Below are 16937 nucleotides of genomic sequence, written 5' to 3'. Positions count from 1 at the left end.
TACGCGCATTAAGAGGATCACACCTTAGCCACGAAAAACATCACTACACTGAATCCCCCAACTCTTCGGTACTTCACTCCTGGCGCTGCACTATATGGTAGTTAACGTTCTCCCGGCATTCACCAGACCCACAGCGTTCCATCGGATTGCTGCAGCAGGATAAAACGTGAGTCAGTACAAATCACTCGTTTGCAGTCATCCACCGTCCACTAGTCTCTCTCTTTACACCACTTCTAGTGTCCCATAGTATCGATTTTAGAAATGTGTGGCTTATAAGCAGATGCTCGACCACTCTACCCCCTTCTTTTTAGCTCCCTGTGTACAGTCACTGTGCTAACTGCACTACTGGTAGGGCTTTGGATCTCACGAGTGATTCCTTCCGCTGTTATCATGTGATATTTTATGATCACCCACCACAATGTTCGAGGGTCCCTGTCTGTGAATACATGAGGTCTGCCTGCTCTTGGTTTAGCTTCGCGTATCTACTTCACGATAACATCATTAACACTTTACTCTGGAAGGCCTGGAAGGGTTGAGGTATTCTTGATGGATTTGTTCCTCACAAGGGAACCTCCCCATCGCACCCCCCCCCCCCCCCTCAGATTTAGTTATAAGTTGGCATAGTGGATAGGCCTTGAAAAACTGAACACAGATCAATCGAGAAAACAGGAAGAAGTTGTGTGGAACTATGAAATAAATAAGCAAAATAAACAAAATGAGTAGTCCATACGCAAGATAGGCAACATCAAGGATAATGTGAGCTCAGGAGCGCCGTGGTCCCGTGGTTAGCGTGAGCAGCTGCGGAACGAGAGGTCCATGGTTCATGCCTTCCATCGAGTGAAAAGTTTGCTTTCTTTATTTTCGCAAAGTTATGATGTGTCCGTTCGTTCATTGACGCCTCTGTTCACTGTAATTAGTGTCTGTGTTTTGCGACCGCACAGCAAAACCGTGCGATTAGTAAACGAAAGGACGTACCTCTCCAATGGGAACCGAAAACATTTGATCGCAAGGTCATAGGTCAACCGATTCCTCCACAGGAAAACACGTCTGATATATTCTATACGACACTGGTGACGGCATGTGCGTCACATGACAGGAATATGTTGTCGACTCACGTAATTTGTACACTTGGCGAATGGGTAAAAAGATTCTTCTACCTTGCCCGATTTAGATTTTCTTGTGGATGTGATAATCACTTCCAAAAATGTGATGAAAACATAAGAGTTTGTCACATAAACTGCAACAAATGAATGCAACAGTTTCACAGTCGCTCAGTTATCCCTGTGCTCTGTCAAAACATATGTTTTTAACATTTTCAAATTTTTCCGTGTGTAGACCGTCAAATCCTGCATATGTCCAAGCAAATCTGAACATGTCCTGGAATTTTGGAGAGCGAAGTTGATTATGTGTGAGTGCCTGAACTCTGATAATTGACACACGATCACGTAAACAATACTGCTCTGTGTACCTGTGCAGTTTGGCAAAACAATTGTCTGAAGTTAAAAAATTAAGCTTTTTACTCGAGGGGAGACTTGAATCAAGGACCTCTCGTTCCGCAGCTGTTCACGCTAACCACGGGACCACGGCGCTCCGGAGCTCAGGCTATCCTTTATGTTGCCTATCTTACGCATAGACTACTCAGTTTGTATATTTTGCTTATTTTTTTCATAGTTCCACACAACTTCTTCCTGTTTTCTCGAGTGATCTGTGTTCAGTTTTTCAAGGCCTATCCACTGTACCAACTTATTACTAAATCTGAGGGGGGTGCGATGCGGAGGTTCCCTTGTCAGATGACATCCAGTCCACCTTCGAAGTCACTGAGCTGTCCTGACCGGTCTGCTCTTTTGTTTAGCTTGTCTGCTAGCAGCTCAACCCTCCCGTCTTGCTTTTATACTGCCGAGTCCGCCTCTCGTAACATTTAGTTGTGAATTCTTCATTACATTGGGGTGTCCGGATACTTTTGATCAGGTAGTGTACCTGAAGAATCCTGCGGAGTCCCTTCCTATCCCAACTGAGTCCATTATCGAAGTGGTTTTACATGGCATTAGCGTGATGTGTCTTAGGAGTGCATAACATTGTGCCTGGTGTTCATACTGCAAGTACGTGACTCAGAATTTATATTACCTAAGCCCAAATGTTTGGCGCCAGTTCACAGAGCTGTCGTTGAAATCTTGATGGGAGAGTTCTAGGCTAAAAGCTAGTGCCCAGAGCACGGCGCCAGCGTGGAGTGCGGCTGACTGTCGGTGTGTCGGCAGGTGAGGTGCGGCTGTCGCAGTACCGCATCACGCGAGTCGTGGACACCGAGGGCGTGGTGCACGTGGTGCGGCGCGACGTCGAGACGCACTTCCAGTGCTCCAGGCAGGGCTACTACGCCCACCCGCTCGGTTGCAACAGGTAAGCGAGCTCGGCAGCCCATTGCCCTCATAGGCTTTCACCTTCCGAGAAACACAAGCCAGCGACTCTACCTTGTGATATATCATTATCATCATCATCATCATTTAAGACTGATTATGCCTTTCAGCGTTCAGTGGAGCATAGTCCTCCTTATAAAATTCCTCCATGATCCCCTATTCAGTGCTAACATTGGTGCCTCTTCTGATGTTAAGCCTGTTACTTCAAAATCATTCTTAACCGAATACAGGTACCTTTTCCTTGGTCTACCCCGACTCCTCCTACCCTCTACTGCTGAACCCATGAGTCTCTTGGGTAACCTTGCTTCTCCCGTGCGTGTAACATGACCCCACCATCTAAGCCTGTTCGTCCTGACTGCTACATCTATAGAGTTCATTCCCAGTTTTTCTTTGATTTCCTCATTGTGGACACCCTCCTGCCATTGTTCCCATCTACTAGTACCTGCAGTCATCCTAGCTACTTTCTTATCCGTAACCTCAACCTTATTGATAAGGTAACCTGAATCCACCCAGCTTTCGCTCCCATACAACAACGTTGGTCGAAAGATTGAAGGGTGCACAGATAACTTAGTCTTGGTACTGACTTCCTTCTTGCAGAAGAGAGTAGATCGTAGCTGAGCGCTCACTGCATTAGCTTTGCTACACCTCGCTTCCAGTTCTTTCACTATGTTGCCATCCTGTGAGAATATGCATCCTAAGTACTTGAAACCGTCCACCTGTTCTAACTTTGTTCCTCCTATTTGGCACTCAGTCCGTTTATATCTCTTTCCCACTGACATTACTTTCGTTTTGGAGATGCTAATCTTCATACCATAGTCCTTACATTTCTGATCTAGCTCTGAAATATTACTTTGCAAACTTTCAATCGAATCTGCCATCACAACTAAGTCATCCGCATATGCGAGAATGCTTATTTTGTGTTCACATATCTTAATCTCACCCAGCCAGTCTATTGTTTTCAACATATCATCCATAAATAATATGAACAACAGTGGAGACAGGTTACAGCCTTGTCTTACCCCTGAAACTACTCTGAACCATGAACTCAATTTACCGTCAACTCTAACTGCTGCCTGCTGTAATTGCTTGCAAAAGTTTGCCTCCTATTCCATAATCTCGTAGAACAGACAATAACTTCCTCCTAGGAACCCGGTCTTATGCCTTTCTAGATCTATAAAGCATAGATACAATTCCCTGTTCCACTCGTAACACTTCTCCATTATTTGCCGTAAGCTAAAGATCTGGTCCTGACAACCCCTAAGAGCCCTAAACCTATACTGATTTTCATCCCATTTTTCCTCAACTAATACTCGCACTTTCCTTTCAACAATTCCTGAGAAGATTTTACCCACAACGTTGATTAATGAGATGCCTCTGTAGTTGTTACAATCTTTTCTGCTTCCTTGTGGTATAAGAGAATTAGAATTACCCTCATAAAACTACAACAAATAGAAGTTGTACGATTTGCCAGCGCTTTTCGGGACTCATCAGTGATGGGTGTTTGCTTTCGGTTTACGTATTTCTGGGAGGCACACAATCCCCTCAAAACGAAAGAACATTTAGTACTCTTGTATCCTTTACTTTCCTTGATCCAAAGCTAGTGCCGAATTAAGATGTAGTTTATTTACGTCCAGGTGCACTCTGAAAAGATCTTTGTACTACAAGACGCGTCATTTTTACAAAGCTCGTACGTAAAGGATATAAACCTTGTGACTGTTCTGACTGCTTTAGTTCCTCACTTTAAGCGTCAGTTCTCAGGCTGGTGGGATGTGCTTTCTAACTGTAAAGAATTATGTCGGAAATGTGAAAAGAGAAGTCATATTTCAAAACTGCCAAGAGCTGCTGGGAAATAAATCTTTATTCACTTTCGGTTTCAGTCCTCTGATCATATTCAGGTATCATAAAATTATTTACAAATTTATACGACAACCTTCTTACTGTGGGATCCAACGATGTAAAAACCATCCTTAGTCACTGAAATTAGGAGCACAATATAAAAGTAATGGAATGACAATGTTCATACATGTAAACGAAATATTCGAATACGATTCGTTTGTCCAGTGTTATCAGCCATTAACAGTAAAACGGATTGTATAATCAACTGCATACCAATGCGTGTTACTGTTGATGGCAGGCAACAATGTACAAACCCATTACACTCAGGTATTTCGTTTATACGTATATATGAACAGTGACGCACGATGGCTTTCATTTTACTGAGTGCCACAATAAGAATGATTATCGACAAACCTCCATAGTCCTCATTATCCGTAATTTCTCGAATTTCCTCCTTGTGATCATTCCGCGAGATGTTCATGACAGACAGCAAGGTGTCGTCCGACTCTTCCCGGAACATAATCCCTCGAAATCTCAATATAAATCTCTCCGACATGTGCAACGTCTCTTTTGTAGATTCTGCCACTAGAGTTCGTTGAACATCTCTGTAACGCTGTCGCGCTAACGAAACGATCCTGTGTCGAAACGTGCTGCACTTTTTTGGATCTTGTATGTCTCTTCTACTAATCCAAGATGGTAAGACTGATCATTAGTATTCAAGAATCGGTCCAAAAATTGTTTTGGAAGACTGTTATTTCGTGAATGAGTTACATTTCCCTAAGATTCTTCTTATGAATCTCAGTCTAGCGTCTACTTTTCCTATTATTTGTGTTATGTGGTCTTCCAGTTAAGATCGCTCCGTATGGTTACTCCTAAACATTTTCCGGTAGTTACTCTTACTGGAAATTTGTCACCAATAGCTTAAGGGTACTGTAATGGATTACTTCTTCCATGTATTCGAAGTATGTTATATTTGTTTGTGTCCAGTATCAGCTGGCAGGCCTAGCACCCTTCATCAGTCCTCTGGCTATCTTCCTGCGGTTCGCTACAATCTTCTGGGGCTGCTATCTTCTTAAAGGCAACCGCGTCATCTGTAAAGAGTCCCTTTAGACCATTTACACACAATGCAAACAGTAGCGGTCCTATCAAACTTCCTTGGAATACTTCCGAAGTAATCTTTACATCTGTCGGGTTTGTTCCGTTTAGAGCCCCGTGTCAAGTTCTATCCGCTTGGATAAAATTCAGTTGCAAATCTGGTCCGATACTCGGCACGCTTGTATTTTATTCACTAAACGACAGAACAGGACAGTGTCATATCCATTCCTGCAGCCAAAAAAACGGCATCACCTGAGCGCTGGTGTCTACAGCGCTGTGGACCTGAGGGAGGAACAGACCGAGCTGGGTTTCGCACGGTCTTTCCTTTGCAGAATCCATATCGATTAATATTGAGATTTTCGATTCCCAAAAAATAAATGAAGGTAAAACATCTTCCACAATTCTATAACAAATGGACGTCAGCGAAATAAGCCTATAATTATGTGCATCTATCCTACGACCCTTCTTGAAAACAGTAATGACCTGCGCTCTTTTCCAGTCGTTAGGTACCCTTCGTTGCTACGGTAAACTTCTGCTAGCAGGGGAGAGACTTCTCCCGCAAAGTCTCTGTAGGATCTTAGAGGTATCTCATTTCGTCTACATATTTTTCCACTACAAAGCGATTGTAGTTGCTTTTCTAATCCGCAATTGCGTATCTCAGTATGTGCCATTTTAGTATTCGTGCGAGGGCTGAATGAAGGAGTGACCCTATTACTTGCTATCTTTCGCTTTGAAACAGTTTTGGAAGACTGAATTCAGTATTTTTACATCTTCCATTTCGGTTCTATTGTGGTCACTGAGTGACTGAATAGATGATTTCGAATTCCTTACTGATTTTGCATAACCAGAACATCTCATCGATTTTATTCAGACCGGTCGACAAAATGTTACTCTCAGTCATTGAATGCTTCTCTCATTGCTCTCCTTACGCTCGTGTTCTCTTCGTTCAACTTTTATTTATCACTTACATTTTGACTTCTATTAAATCTGCGACAAACTCTCTTTGTTAATGTGGCAACTTTCCAATGTGGCTGTTAAACCATAGTCCGTCTTTCCGCATTCCTTAATACCTTTCTCGGAACATACTTGTCTAAGGTGTACTAAACGATGCTTTTGAATTTTATCCATGCTCCACCAGTTCTTCCTCATCACTGAATTTTGACTACTGAGATACTCTGCAATTTGTATGTTGTCACGCTTGCGAAGCAAAAATATTTTCGTACCTTCCTTAACATTCCTTGTAATACCCGTAGTGATCTCTGATGCCTTCCTGTACGAGAGACTCAGGTCTGTTTGTTACTAGCATGACAAGCTAATGTACGCTTCTGTTGTATTTTCTTCGCACTCTTATTGCTTTCAGTTATTTTCTTACGAAATTTTGATGAGACTTCCTCAAATCTTGTTAGAGTTTTATTTAGCATGTTCTATTATGTTATTACAACAGTTTACAGGAAAATCTCTCCCTCGCTTTAACAGTTACCTTGCTCGATTTCAAATTTTCTTCTTTTTTGGATTCTTCGCTTCTGGAGCATCTTTTGCAGTTTGCAAAATAATTGCACATTTCATCCACGTGCATATACTCGTATTCTTCATTTTTCAGGGTTATGTTCACGTTTACTGTAACCCAGGCCTTCCCTGTAACTTCCTGACACATTAAAACAGTGTGCCGAATTGGGAGTCGAAACCGGAGCGAACGACGAGGAGGATTCAAATCTACATCCGATCATCTAGATTTAGGTTTCCAATGATTTTCCTAAATCGCGTAAGGTAAATGCCGGAGTGGCTCCTTCCAAAGGCACAGCCAATTTCTTTTCCCATCATTCCAAATCCGAGCTTGTGCTCCATCTCTAATGACCTCGGTTGGTTTGTGGGAGTTGAAGGGACCAGACTGCAAAGGCGATTGGTCCCTCTAATGACCTCGCTGTCGACTGGACTGTAAACACTAATCTTCCTTTTCCGCTTTCGAATCCAGATCTTACCGGTCCAGAATACAGCTTTAATCTGCCAGGAAGTTTCAATACAGAGCACACTCCACTTGAAAGAGAGTGGTTTATTAGGTAAATTCTTGTAATTTACGTTCCTGTCCAATGAGAGCTTTTTCCTAGCTATCCGTCTCTTTCACTCTGCGCCTTATTAATGTAGTCATCGCCCAATCAAGATGGTGTAGACATACACTGAAGCGCCAAAGAAACTGGTATAGGCATGCGTATTCAAATACAGAGATATGTAAGCAAGCAGAACACGGCGCTGCGGTCGGCAACGCCTATATAAGACAACAAATGTCTGGTGCAGTTGTTAGATCGGTTGCTGCTGCTACAATGACAGCTTATCAAGATTTAACTGAGTTTGAGCGTGGTGTTATAGTCAGCTCACGAGCGATGGGACACAGTATCTCCGAGGTAGCGATGATGTGGGGGGGGATTTTCCCGCACTACAATTTCACGAGTGTACCGTGAATATCGGGAATCCGGTAAAACATCAAATCTCCGATATCACTGTGGCTGGAAAAAGATACTGCAAGAACGGCACCAACGGCGACTTGAAGAGAATCGTTCAACGTGACATAAACGCAACCCTTCCGAAAATTGCTGCAGATTTGAATGCAGGGCCATCAGTATATGTCAGCGTGCGAACCATTCAACGAAACATCATCGATATGGGCTTTCGGAGCCAAAGGCCCACTCGCGTGCCCTTGATGACTGGACGACACCAATCTTTACGCCTCGCCTGGGCCCGTCAACATCTACATTGGACTATTGATGGATGGAAATATGTTGCCTTGTTGGACGAATCTCGTTTCAAATTGTATCGAGCAGATGGACGTGTACGGGTATGGAGACAACCTGATGAATCCATGGACCCCGCATGTCAGCAGGAGATTGTTCAAGCTGGTGGAGGCTCTGTGATGGTGTGGGGTGTGTGGAGTTGGGGTGATTTGGGACCTCCATCTAGATACGACTCTGACAGGTGACACGTACATAGGTGCCCTGTCTGATCAACTGCATCCATTCATGTACATTGTGCATTCCGACTGACTTGGGCAATTCCAGCAGGACAATGCGACACCCCACACGCTTACAATGGCTCCAGGAACACTCTACTGAATTTAAAGACTTACGCTGTCCACCAAACTTCGCAGACATGAACATTATTGTGCTGCCTTGCAGCGTGTTGTTCAGAAGAGATCTCCGCCCCCTCGTAGTCATAGGGATTTATGGATAGCCCGGCAGGATTCATGGTGTCAGTTCCGTTCAGCGCTACTTCAGACATTAGTCGAGTCCATGCCATGTCGTGTTCGGCACTTCCGCGAGCTCGCAGGGGTGCTACGCACATGTACCAGTTTCCTTGACTCTTCAGTGTAGTTTGCACAGCAGTGAAACGTCCCCTCAGAGAAATTTATGAATTACTGTGCTGATAAGCGTCTTACATTATTTGATTTTCGAACAGCTGTGCAGAACTGAACGTACTCAGACATTTCGCTCTTTACTTATTCTGATCAACACTAAACTGACACACAATATTTTTCGCGCAACGCAATCTGACTTTCAATAATCCCCACAAAAGAATGGCCCTGACTAACAATATCCTATACCTTTCATGAATCACTTACCTCACAAAAATCTTCGTTACTCGAACTACTGCAATACAGCGAGCGCCACTACTGCCAGCTAAATAAAAGATTCAAACTACTGAAGGCACTAACTACTGATAGGCATAGTTAACAAATGAAAGATTTCGATAGAGAACAAACAATGTATTTACTTTAATAACATTCAAAAGTCATTACAAAAAGGTATGGCCAAACTTTCAGGAAACATTCCTCACACACAAATAAAGAGAAGATGTTATGTGGACATGTGTCCAGAACCGCTTAATTTCCATGTTAGAGCTCAGATTCGGTGACCGATGGATTGGTAGAGGCGGACCAATTCCATGGTCTCCACGCTTTTCTGACCTCAACCCTCTTGACTTTCATTTATGGGGGCATTTGAAAGCTCTTGTCTACGCATCCCTGGTACCAAATGTAGAGACTCTTCGTGCTCGTATTGTGGACGGCTGTGATACAATACGCCATTCTCCAGGGCTGCATCAGCGATTCCATGCGACGGAGGGTGGATGCATGTGTCCTCGCTAACGGAGGACATTTTGAACATTTCCTGTAACAAAGTGTTTGAAGTCACGCTGGTACGTTCTGTTGCTGTGTGTTTCCGTTCCATGATTAATGTGATTTGAAGAGAAGTAATAAAATGAGCTCTAACATGGAAAGTAAGCGTTTCAGGACACATGTCCACTTAACATATTTTCTTTCTTTGTGTATGAGGAATGTTTCCTGAAAGTTTGGCCTTACCTTTTTGTAACACCATATATAATCAGTTCATGATATGCAGTGTCACCACTGCTGGCGGCTCACCTCCAACTGCGCAACGCTACGCGCTGTTCACATCCAACTGCCCAACACTACAATAGCAAATATTCCAACAATGCAAACCAGACTTCACACAGCAGAGTCAGTGATTTTAATATAGATCGCTACGTGGCGTTACTAACATAAAAACCTAAACAGCCTGCTTACAGCAGTTGTAAGCAATGTCCGTGAAGGGCCGGAAGTGAGTGCACAAGTGTTGGGTCCGCAGGTTCTACCGGTGCGTGAAGTTCAACCAGTACGCGCGCGACTTCACGGTGTTCGAGTACGACTGCCCGGAGGGCCTGGCGTTCGACGAGCGCTGGGAGGTGTGCGTGTGGCCGGGCTCGCTGCCGCGCGGCGCGCCCTGCTCGGGGTCCTCGGAGATCGCGCCGGTGCCGCGGCTGCGCTACTCGTGCCCGCGCGCCGAGGGCTACTACGCCGACCCCGAGAACTGCCGCTGGTTCTTCGCGTGCCTGGACCACGCGCGCGACGGCGCCACGCCGCTCACCGCCTACGAGTTTCGCTGCCCCTTCGGACTCGTCTTCGACGAGTCGCGCCTCCTCTGCGACTGGCCCTGGAAGGTCAGCGGCTGCGGCCGAGTCGGTGAGTGCCGCCCCCAGCCGTGCAGCTGTGCCGTCTAGAATATGTTTAGAGCAGGGGTCTCGAAACTACGGCCCGCGGGCCGAAACCGGCCCGCGTTAGCTGGCCGAACATCCCCGGTATCCGGCCCGCCAAATATTTGAGATGGTACCTATACTGCCAACAATTGAGTGTCGTGGCCTATCGCGACCAATACACGGCTACAAGACTACATAACTAAAATTATTGTTGCGCCGCTTGAAACAACAATGCGTTGACATACTCTACCTCTGTTACGTCTTGCAGTAATAGTGTTGCTAACAATGATTTTGAGATTTCGTTAACTTTGCAGGACGCTTTCGTGAAGAATGTGCAGTGACATACTTTTTTGTCGGTGAAATTCGCCAGATTAAAATACGCCAGAATTTCGGTCAGGTACGTCCACCAATTAAAATTATGTAATTAAATAAAAATCGTAGTTCGTTTCAGTGCTAGCTATTCCCACAACCTTAGATTTTTGCGATTTCATCTTTCCTTTAGCCTTACATTACGGTGATCGTGGAGTGCTAGGGTGCTTTAGTCCCACTAGGTAGATCTTGGCCCTTATGACTTCGTGGAGGAGTCAATGTGGCCCGTGGACTAAAAAGTTTGAAGACCCCTGGTTTAGAGTATCGGACAGCGATGTCTCGAAATTACATACACGATATTTTAATCGACATTTGTCCTACCGGTAAATCGTTAACATCGATATTTTGAGTGTATATAATCGGATAAAGTTATCATCATCATCATGGGTGGATAGCAATGTGCAGCTGTTTGCTGGTGATGCTGTGGTATACGGAAACGTGTCGTCGTTAACTGACTGTAGAAGGATACAAGATCACTTGGAGAGGATTTGTGATTGGTGTATATACACTCCTGGAAATGGAAAAAAGAACACATTGACACCGGTGTGTCAGACCCACCATACATGCTCCGGACACTGCGAGAGGGCTGTACAAGCAATGATCACACGCACGGCACAGCGGACACACCAGGAACCGCGGTGTTGGCCGTCGAATGGCGCTAGCTGCGCAGCATTTGTGCACCGCCGCCGTCAGTGTCAGCCAGTTTGCCGTGGCATACGGAGCTCCATCGCAGTCTTTAACACTGGTAGCATGCCGCGACAGCGTGGACGTGAACCGTATGTGCAGTTGACGGACTTTGAGCGAGGGCGTATAGTGGGCATGCGGGAGGCCGGGTGGACGTACCGCCGAATTGCTCAACACGTGGGGCGTGAGGTCTCCACAGTACATCGATGTTGTCGCCAGTGGTCGGTGGAAGGTGCACGTGCCCGTCGACCTGGGACCGGACCGCAGCGACGCACGGATGCACGCCAAGACCGTAGGATCCTACGCAGTGCCGTAGGGGACCGCACCGCCACTTCCCAGGAAATTAGGGACACTGTTGCTCCTGGGGTATCGGCGAGGACCATTCGCAACCGTCTCCATGAAGCTGGGCTACGGTCCCGCACACCGTTAGGCCGTCTTCCGCTCACGCCCCAACATCGTGCAGCCCGCCTCCAGTGGTGTCGCGACAGGCGTGAATGGAGGGACGAATGGAGACGTGTCGTCTTCAGCGATGAGAGTCGCTTCTGCCTTGGTGCCAATGATGGTCGTATGCGTGTTTGGCGCCGTGCAGGTGAGCGCCACAATCAGGACTGCATACGATCGAGGCACACAGGGCCAACACCCGACATCATGGTGTGGGGAGCGATCTCCTACACTGGCCGTACACCACTGGTGATCGTCGAGGGGACACTGAATAGTGCACGGTACATCCAAACCGTCATCGAACCCATCGTTCTACCATTCCTAAGCCGGCAAGGGAACTTGCTGTTCCAACAGGACAATGCACGTCCGCATGTATCCCGTGCCACCCAACGTGCTCTAGAAGGTGTAAGTCAACTACCCTGGCCAGCAAGATCTCCGGATCTGTCCCCCATTGAGCATGTTTGGGACTGGATGAAGCGTCGTCTCACGCGGTCTGCACGTCCAGCACGAACGCTGGTCCAACTGAGGCGCCAGGTGGAAATGGCATGGCAAGCCGTTCCACAGGACTACATCCAGCATCTCTACGATCGTCTCCATGGGAGAATAGCAGCCTGCATTGCTGCGAAAGGTGGATATACACTGTACTAGAGCCGACATTGTGCATGCTCTGTTGCCTGTGTCTATGTGCCTGTGATTCTGTCAGTGTGATCATGTGATGTATCTGACCCCAGGAATGTGTCAATAAAGTTTCCCCTTCCTGGGACAATGAATTCACGGTGTTCTTATTTCAATTTCCAGGAGTGTAGATAAATGTAAATTAATGCGGATGAATAGGAAAAAGAATCCCGTAATGTTTGAATACTCCATTAGTAGTGTAGCGCTTGACACAGTCACGTCGATTAAATATTTGGGCGTAACATTGCAGAGCGATATGAAGTGGGACAAGCATGTAATGACAGTTGTGGGGAAGGCGGATAGTCGTCTCCGGTTCATTGGTAGAATTTTGGGAAGATGTGGTTCATCTGTAAAGGAGGCCGCTTATAAAACACTAATACGACCCAGGTTTGGGGCTTTTATGCCATTTTCAAGTGATTGAATTTATGCCACTAATGCGAGGGTTGCCCAAAAAGTAATGCACCGCATTTTTTGTCGGCCAAAAACAATGCTACGAATGCGAAACGTTTTTTATGTATTATTTGAAGTCTCCTGAGGGAGCGCGCCAAGCATCTGTCACTCCCGACAGATAGCGTAGCTGCAGGAGTCTTTCAAAGTGGCGTCTCTAGGTGATGTACGTTACAATTTCTCACTGCAGGGAAAGAAACTGTGGGGAATTTTTACAAACGCTTGTGCAAAGTCTATAGAGTCTATGGACAGAAATACAATTAGTCTCTGGGCATGGAGGGTGAAGTCATCAGAAGGCGGTTCGGCGGAGCTCCACGATTTGCAGCGGTCGGGGAGACCATCCACGGCTGTCACGCCTGACGTGTTGCAGCGAACTGGTTGTCATTCGCGAGGACAGACACGTTACCAATCGGCAGTGGAAGACATTTTGAAGACAATGAGGAGGTGATTCACACAGCGAAGCACTGGCTCCGCCACCAGCACAAGTATTGGTACCGACAGGGCCCTTGTTAAGTACTGGAGGAAGGCCACAGAATGGGATGGAGATCACGTGGAAAAATAGGGCTTGTAGATAAAACACCATTCTTCCGTGTGCGTAATTCTCATTATGTCCAATAAAGAACTGTTGCATTACTTTATGAGCAATCCTCGTAAATATTGCTGGACATCAAGCTCAAAGTTGGTCATAAACTAAAAAAAAAGAAATTGCTCTCCACAAAATGCCAGATATAAAATCATCAGCTTGTAAAAAGATCAATAAATAATAGTAGGATTACGTCATATTTAATAAAGACAGGTTTACTTTGGTGTAATTTACATACCAAAGTAGACCTGTTTTTATTAAATAACCACGTCATATTAAATAAAAACAGGTGTACTTTAGTACGTAAATTATACCAAGTCATATTTAATAAAAACAGGTGTACTTTGGTATATAAACTATACCACAGTAAACCTGATTTTATTAAATATGGCGTGCTTCCACTATTATTTATTGATCTTTTAACAAGTTGATGATTTTACATCTGGCATTTCGCGGGGAGTGAATATTTTTTTTTGGGTCGTAATTAAAGCAACAACAATACAAATGGCGGTGTCTTCATTAAAGAAAAACAGTAAAAATTGTTACAACAGGTACAGCTTGTTAAATGAGAAGAAACTGGACTGATCAATGATGATATCGACATTCACTGCCGCGATATTAGATTGTGCCGAACATCGACAATTGTCTTTCGATTCCATTTCTGCCGGCCGTGGTAGCCGTGCGGTTCTATGCGCTCAGTCCGGAACCGCGGGACTGCTACGGTCGCAGGTTCGAATCCTGCCTCGGGCATGGATGTGTGTGATGTCCTTAGGTTAGTTAGGTTTACGTAGTTCTAAGTTCTAGGGGACTGATGACCTAAGATGTTAAGTCCCATAGAGCTCAGAGCCATTTGAACCATTTGATTCCATTCCCAATATAGAACAATTTCAGCCGACCCCAAACAGATGTCACTAAAATAGTGGACTGTCCGGAATATGAAACGCTGTTCATTGTTGACACAGACATCTCTTTGATAACGGCTCGCGACTTTCCGCTGGCAATTATGGGAAGACTTTGCTTCGTGCTCGGAGCTTCGTGGAACCGCTCGAAGTCTCACAGGCGTATGCGGCCAGAACCCATGAAGTTTTAAAAAAGACCAGACCCAGAAAGTGACAGAATTCTGTTCGGTTCTTGAGGTCACTATATTAACAGAGACTCCCCTCTTCAAAATGGCACCTGTATTTTGTATTTATCATAATTCCAAGTATTTTTAATTCATTGTCCAAAATATGTAGACAATGGTTTGACGCGTTATATTCTCAAAAAAAAAAATCCATTCGAACTTTTCAGTGCTTTTGTAGTTATCAGTGGATCTCCTTCCTACAGTTGGGTAGCTTGGTAGTACAGACAGAGAGTCTCAAACAATAACATTACATCCACGCAGCTGCAATGTGAACTGTATTGTTAATTCAGTGCAACATGGCGGGATTCAGTAATGGAGCTTTTAAAAAGAAATCTCTAGAAAGTAACAGAATAATGATAGTTTCTTGTTATAATGGGGATAATACTTCTAGTGGTAGTGACACCTTTAGCTTTTGTTGTCCTGTCATCCTCACTTGCGTGTAATATTATTTTATTAATTATGTATTTATTGTGTGAAATAATTACAGCCTAATGAAACGAGTATTTCATGGCATACGCCTTATTTTAAAGCTGTCATCAGTAGCCAGAAATATATGGGGGGGTGTCTCTCCTTGGAGTTGTGAAGCGCATTTTCTCCGAAATTACGCCAGACATTTGGAATTTCGTTTTTGCATTGTGTAAATGGAGTCAGCCCAAGCAAATGCTGCTAATCATGTCTTTCATGCGGTTACCAGTGTCGATGGAAAGCGTCGATTTGTTTCCATAACAAAAAAAAAAAATTTTTAAAGCGGCATTTGAAGTGTCCATTCGAATAGAGCGGTCCCAGATTAGTCTAGTGCGATATTTCTTTTATCGATATGTATTAAAGGGACAGTAAAACACGAAGAAGAGCAGTAGGCTACTCTAGCAGCGACGGCAATGCCCTGGCCCTCATTGATTGCTTCCGTCAAGCACGCAGAGATACAGAGCCGCTGCTGGATTGTTGTTTATTCTTCGTGTTTTACGGCCCCCATACACATCGATAAAACAAATATCGCACTAGACTAAACTGGGACCGCTCTATCGAATGGGGACGTAAAATTCATGTCTAAAAATCATTCTGTTTGTAACAGGAAAAAAACACACTTTCCGTTGACGTTGAGCGTCACACTGAAGACGTGATGACCACTATTTGTTTCGGCTGACTCCAGCTACACAATACAAAAATAAAATTGCAAATATCAGCTGAAACTCCAACAAAAATGCGCCTGACGATTCTTAGGAGAGAGAGAGACCCTATATAAGAGGCAGTCAAATGAAAACGAGCCATATGGAGAAAAATTAAGTAAACTGTTTGTTATTTCGAAAGTAACCGCTGTAACTGTTAACACATTCATCCCACTGTGAGACAAGATCGTCTGTGCCTTCATGGAAAAATGTTTACTGTTGCCTACGAAATAATGATTGTATACAGGTGTGTTACTCTTCGTCCGAAGCACATGACCGTCTTTCTTTAGGACCCAAAAGTATGGAAATCGCATGGGGAGAGATCGGGGTTGTACGGATGATGTGTAAGGGCTTCCCAGCGAAACTCCTGCAACGTAGACAAAACAACCTTGGCAGCATTTTGGTCGGAAAAATTGCTCCTGAGGGTGCTTGTAGATGGGAGCTAACAAATTATTTTCTTATCCGTGGAAGTAGCTTGGTCATTAAAATTTCATGAAGAGATTTCGCCGCAACGAAAATGCCTTTGTTTTAATGATTGCCACATCAACTCGCGTGTCACATTCGTGACTCTCTCTCCACTATTTCACGATAATAGAGTGTCTCAGAATGAAATTAAATATTGTCTTTATCGTGCACTGATCTATTAACTTTTTACGATGTTCTTCGCTGTATCATAACTTCGCGAACGGGAAGATTTTGACTTTCCATGCTGTCATCTCATGCAGACGACTTTCTCGGCATGTCTGAATTTAAGAATCATTGCGACCTTCTGTGGCCAGAAAGCTGTCGTCGGCTGTAAACAGACAGACGTCGAATATTTCAGGCGGCAATCGGAAAAATGTTTTCAAGATTATTAAGCTCGTTCTACTAGAGAACAAAAGCATCTCTTCCTCTGCTCCCTCTGATCAAATTTCTCCTAGCATCAGCTCTATTAACCTCCATATATATTTATCATTTTCAGTACTTATTTGATTGACTGGTTTGTTTATCTATTTACCTACTCGTTCTTCTCTACTTAAGGCTTTCACAGCACACATGTACATTGAAAAAACAGCCATAAATTTGGGTACAGATTTGCAAATATA

At 44.5% G+C, this 16937-nt stretch overlaps 1 protein-coding gene across 1 annotated transcript in view; it reads left to right on the top strand.

Annotated features, from left to right (window-relative positions):
* LOC126456344 (uncharacterized) overlaps positions 1-16937 on the top strand; it is a 231013-nt gene that overhangs the window by 149251 nt on the left and 64825 nt on the right. The window contains exons 12-13 of the mRNA XM_050092096.1: positions 2256-2394; positions 9977-10350. Coding sequence (XP_049948053.1) covers positions 2256-2394; positions 9977-10350 — 513 coding nt within the window. The remainder of the gene's footprint in view (positions 1-2255; positions 2395-9976; positions 10351-16937) is intronic.

The sequence above is a fragment of the Schistocerca serialis genome, chromosome 2 (genome assembly GCF_023864345.2).
Source record: "Schistocerca serialis cubense isolate TAMUIC-IGC-003099 chromosome 2, iqSchSeri2.2, whole genome shotgun sequence".
NCBI lineage: Eukaryota > Metazoa > Arthropoda > Insecta > Orthoptera > Acrididae > Schistocerca > Schistocerca serialis.
Note: the sequence above shows the minus strand (reverse complement) of the source record. Positions and strands in the feature narration are given on the sequence as shown.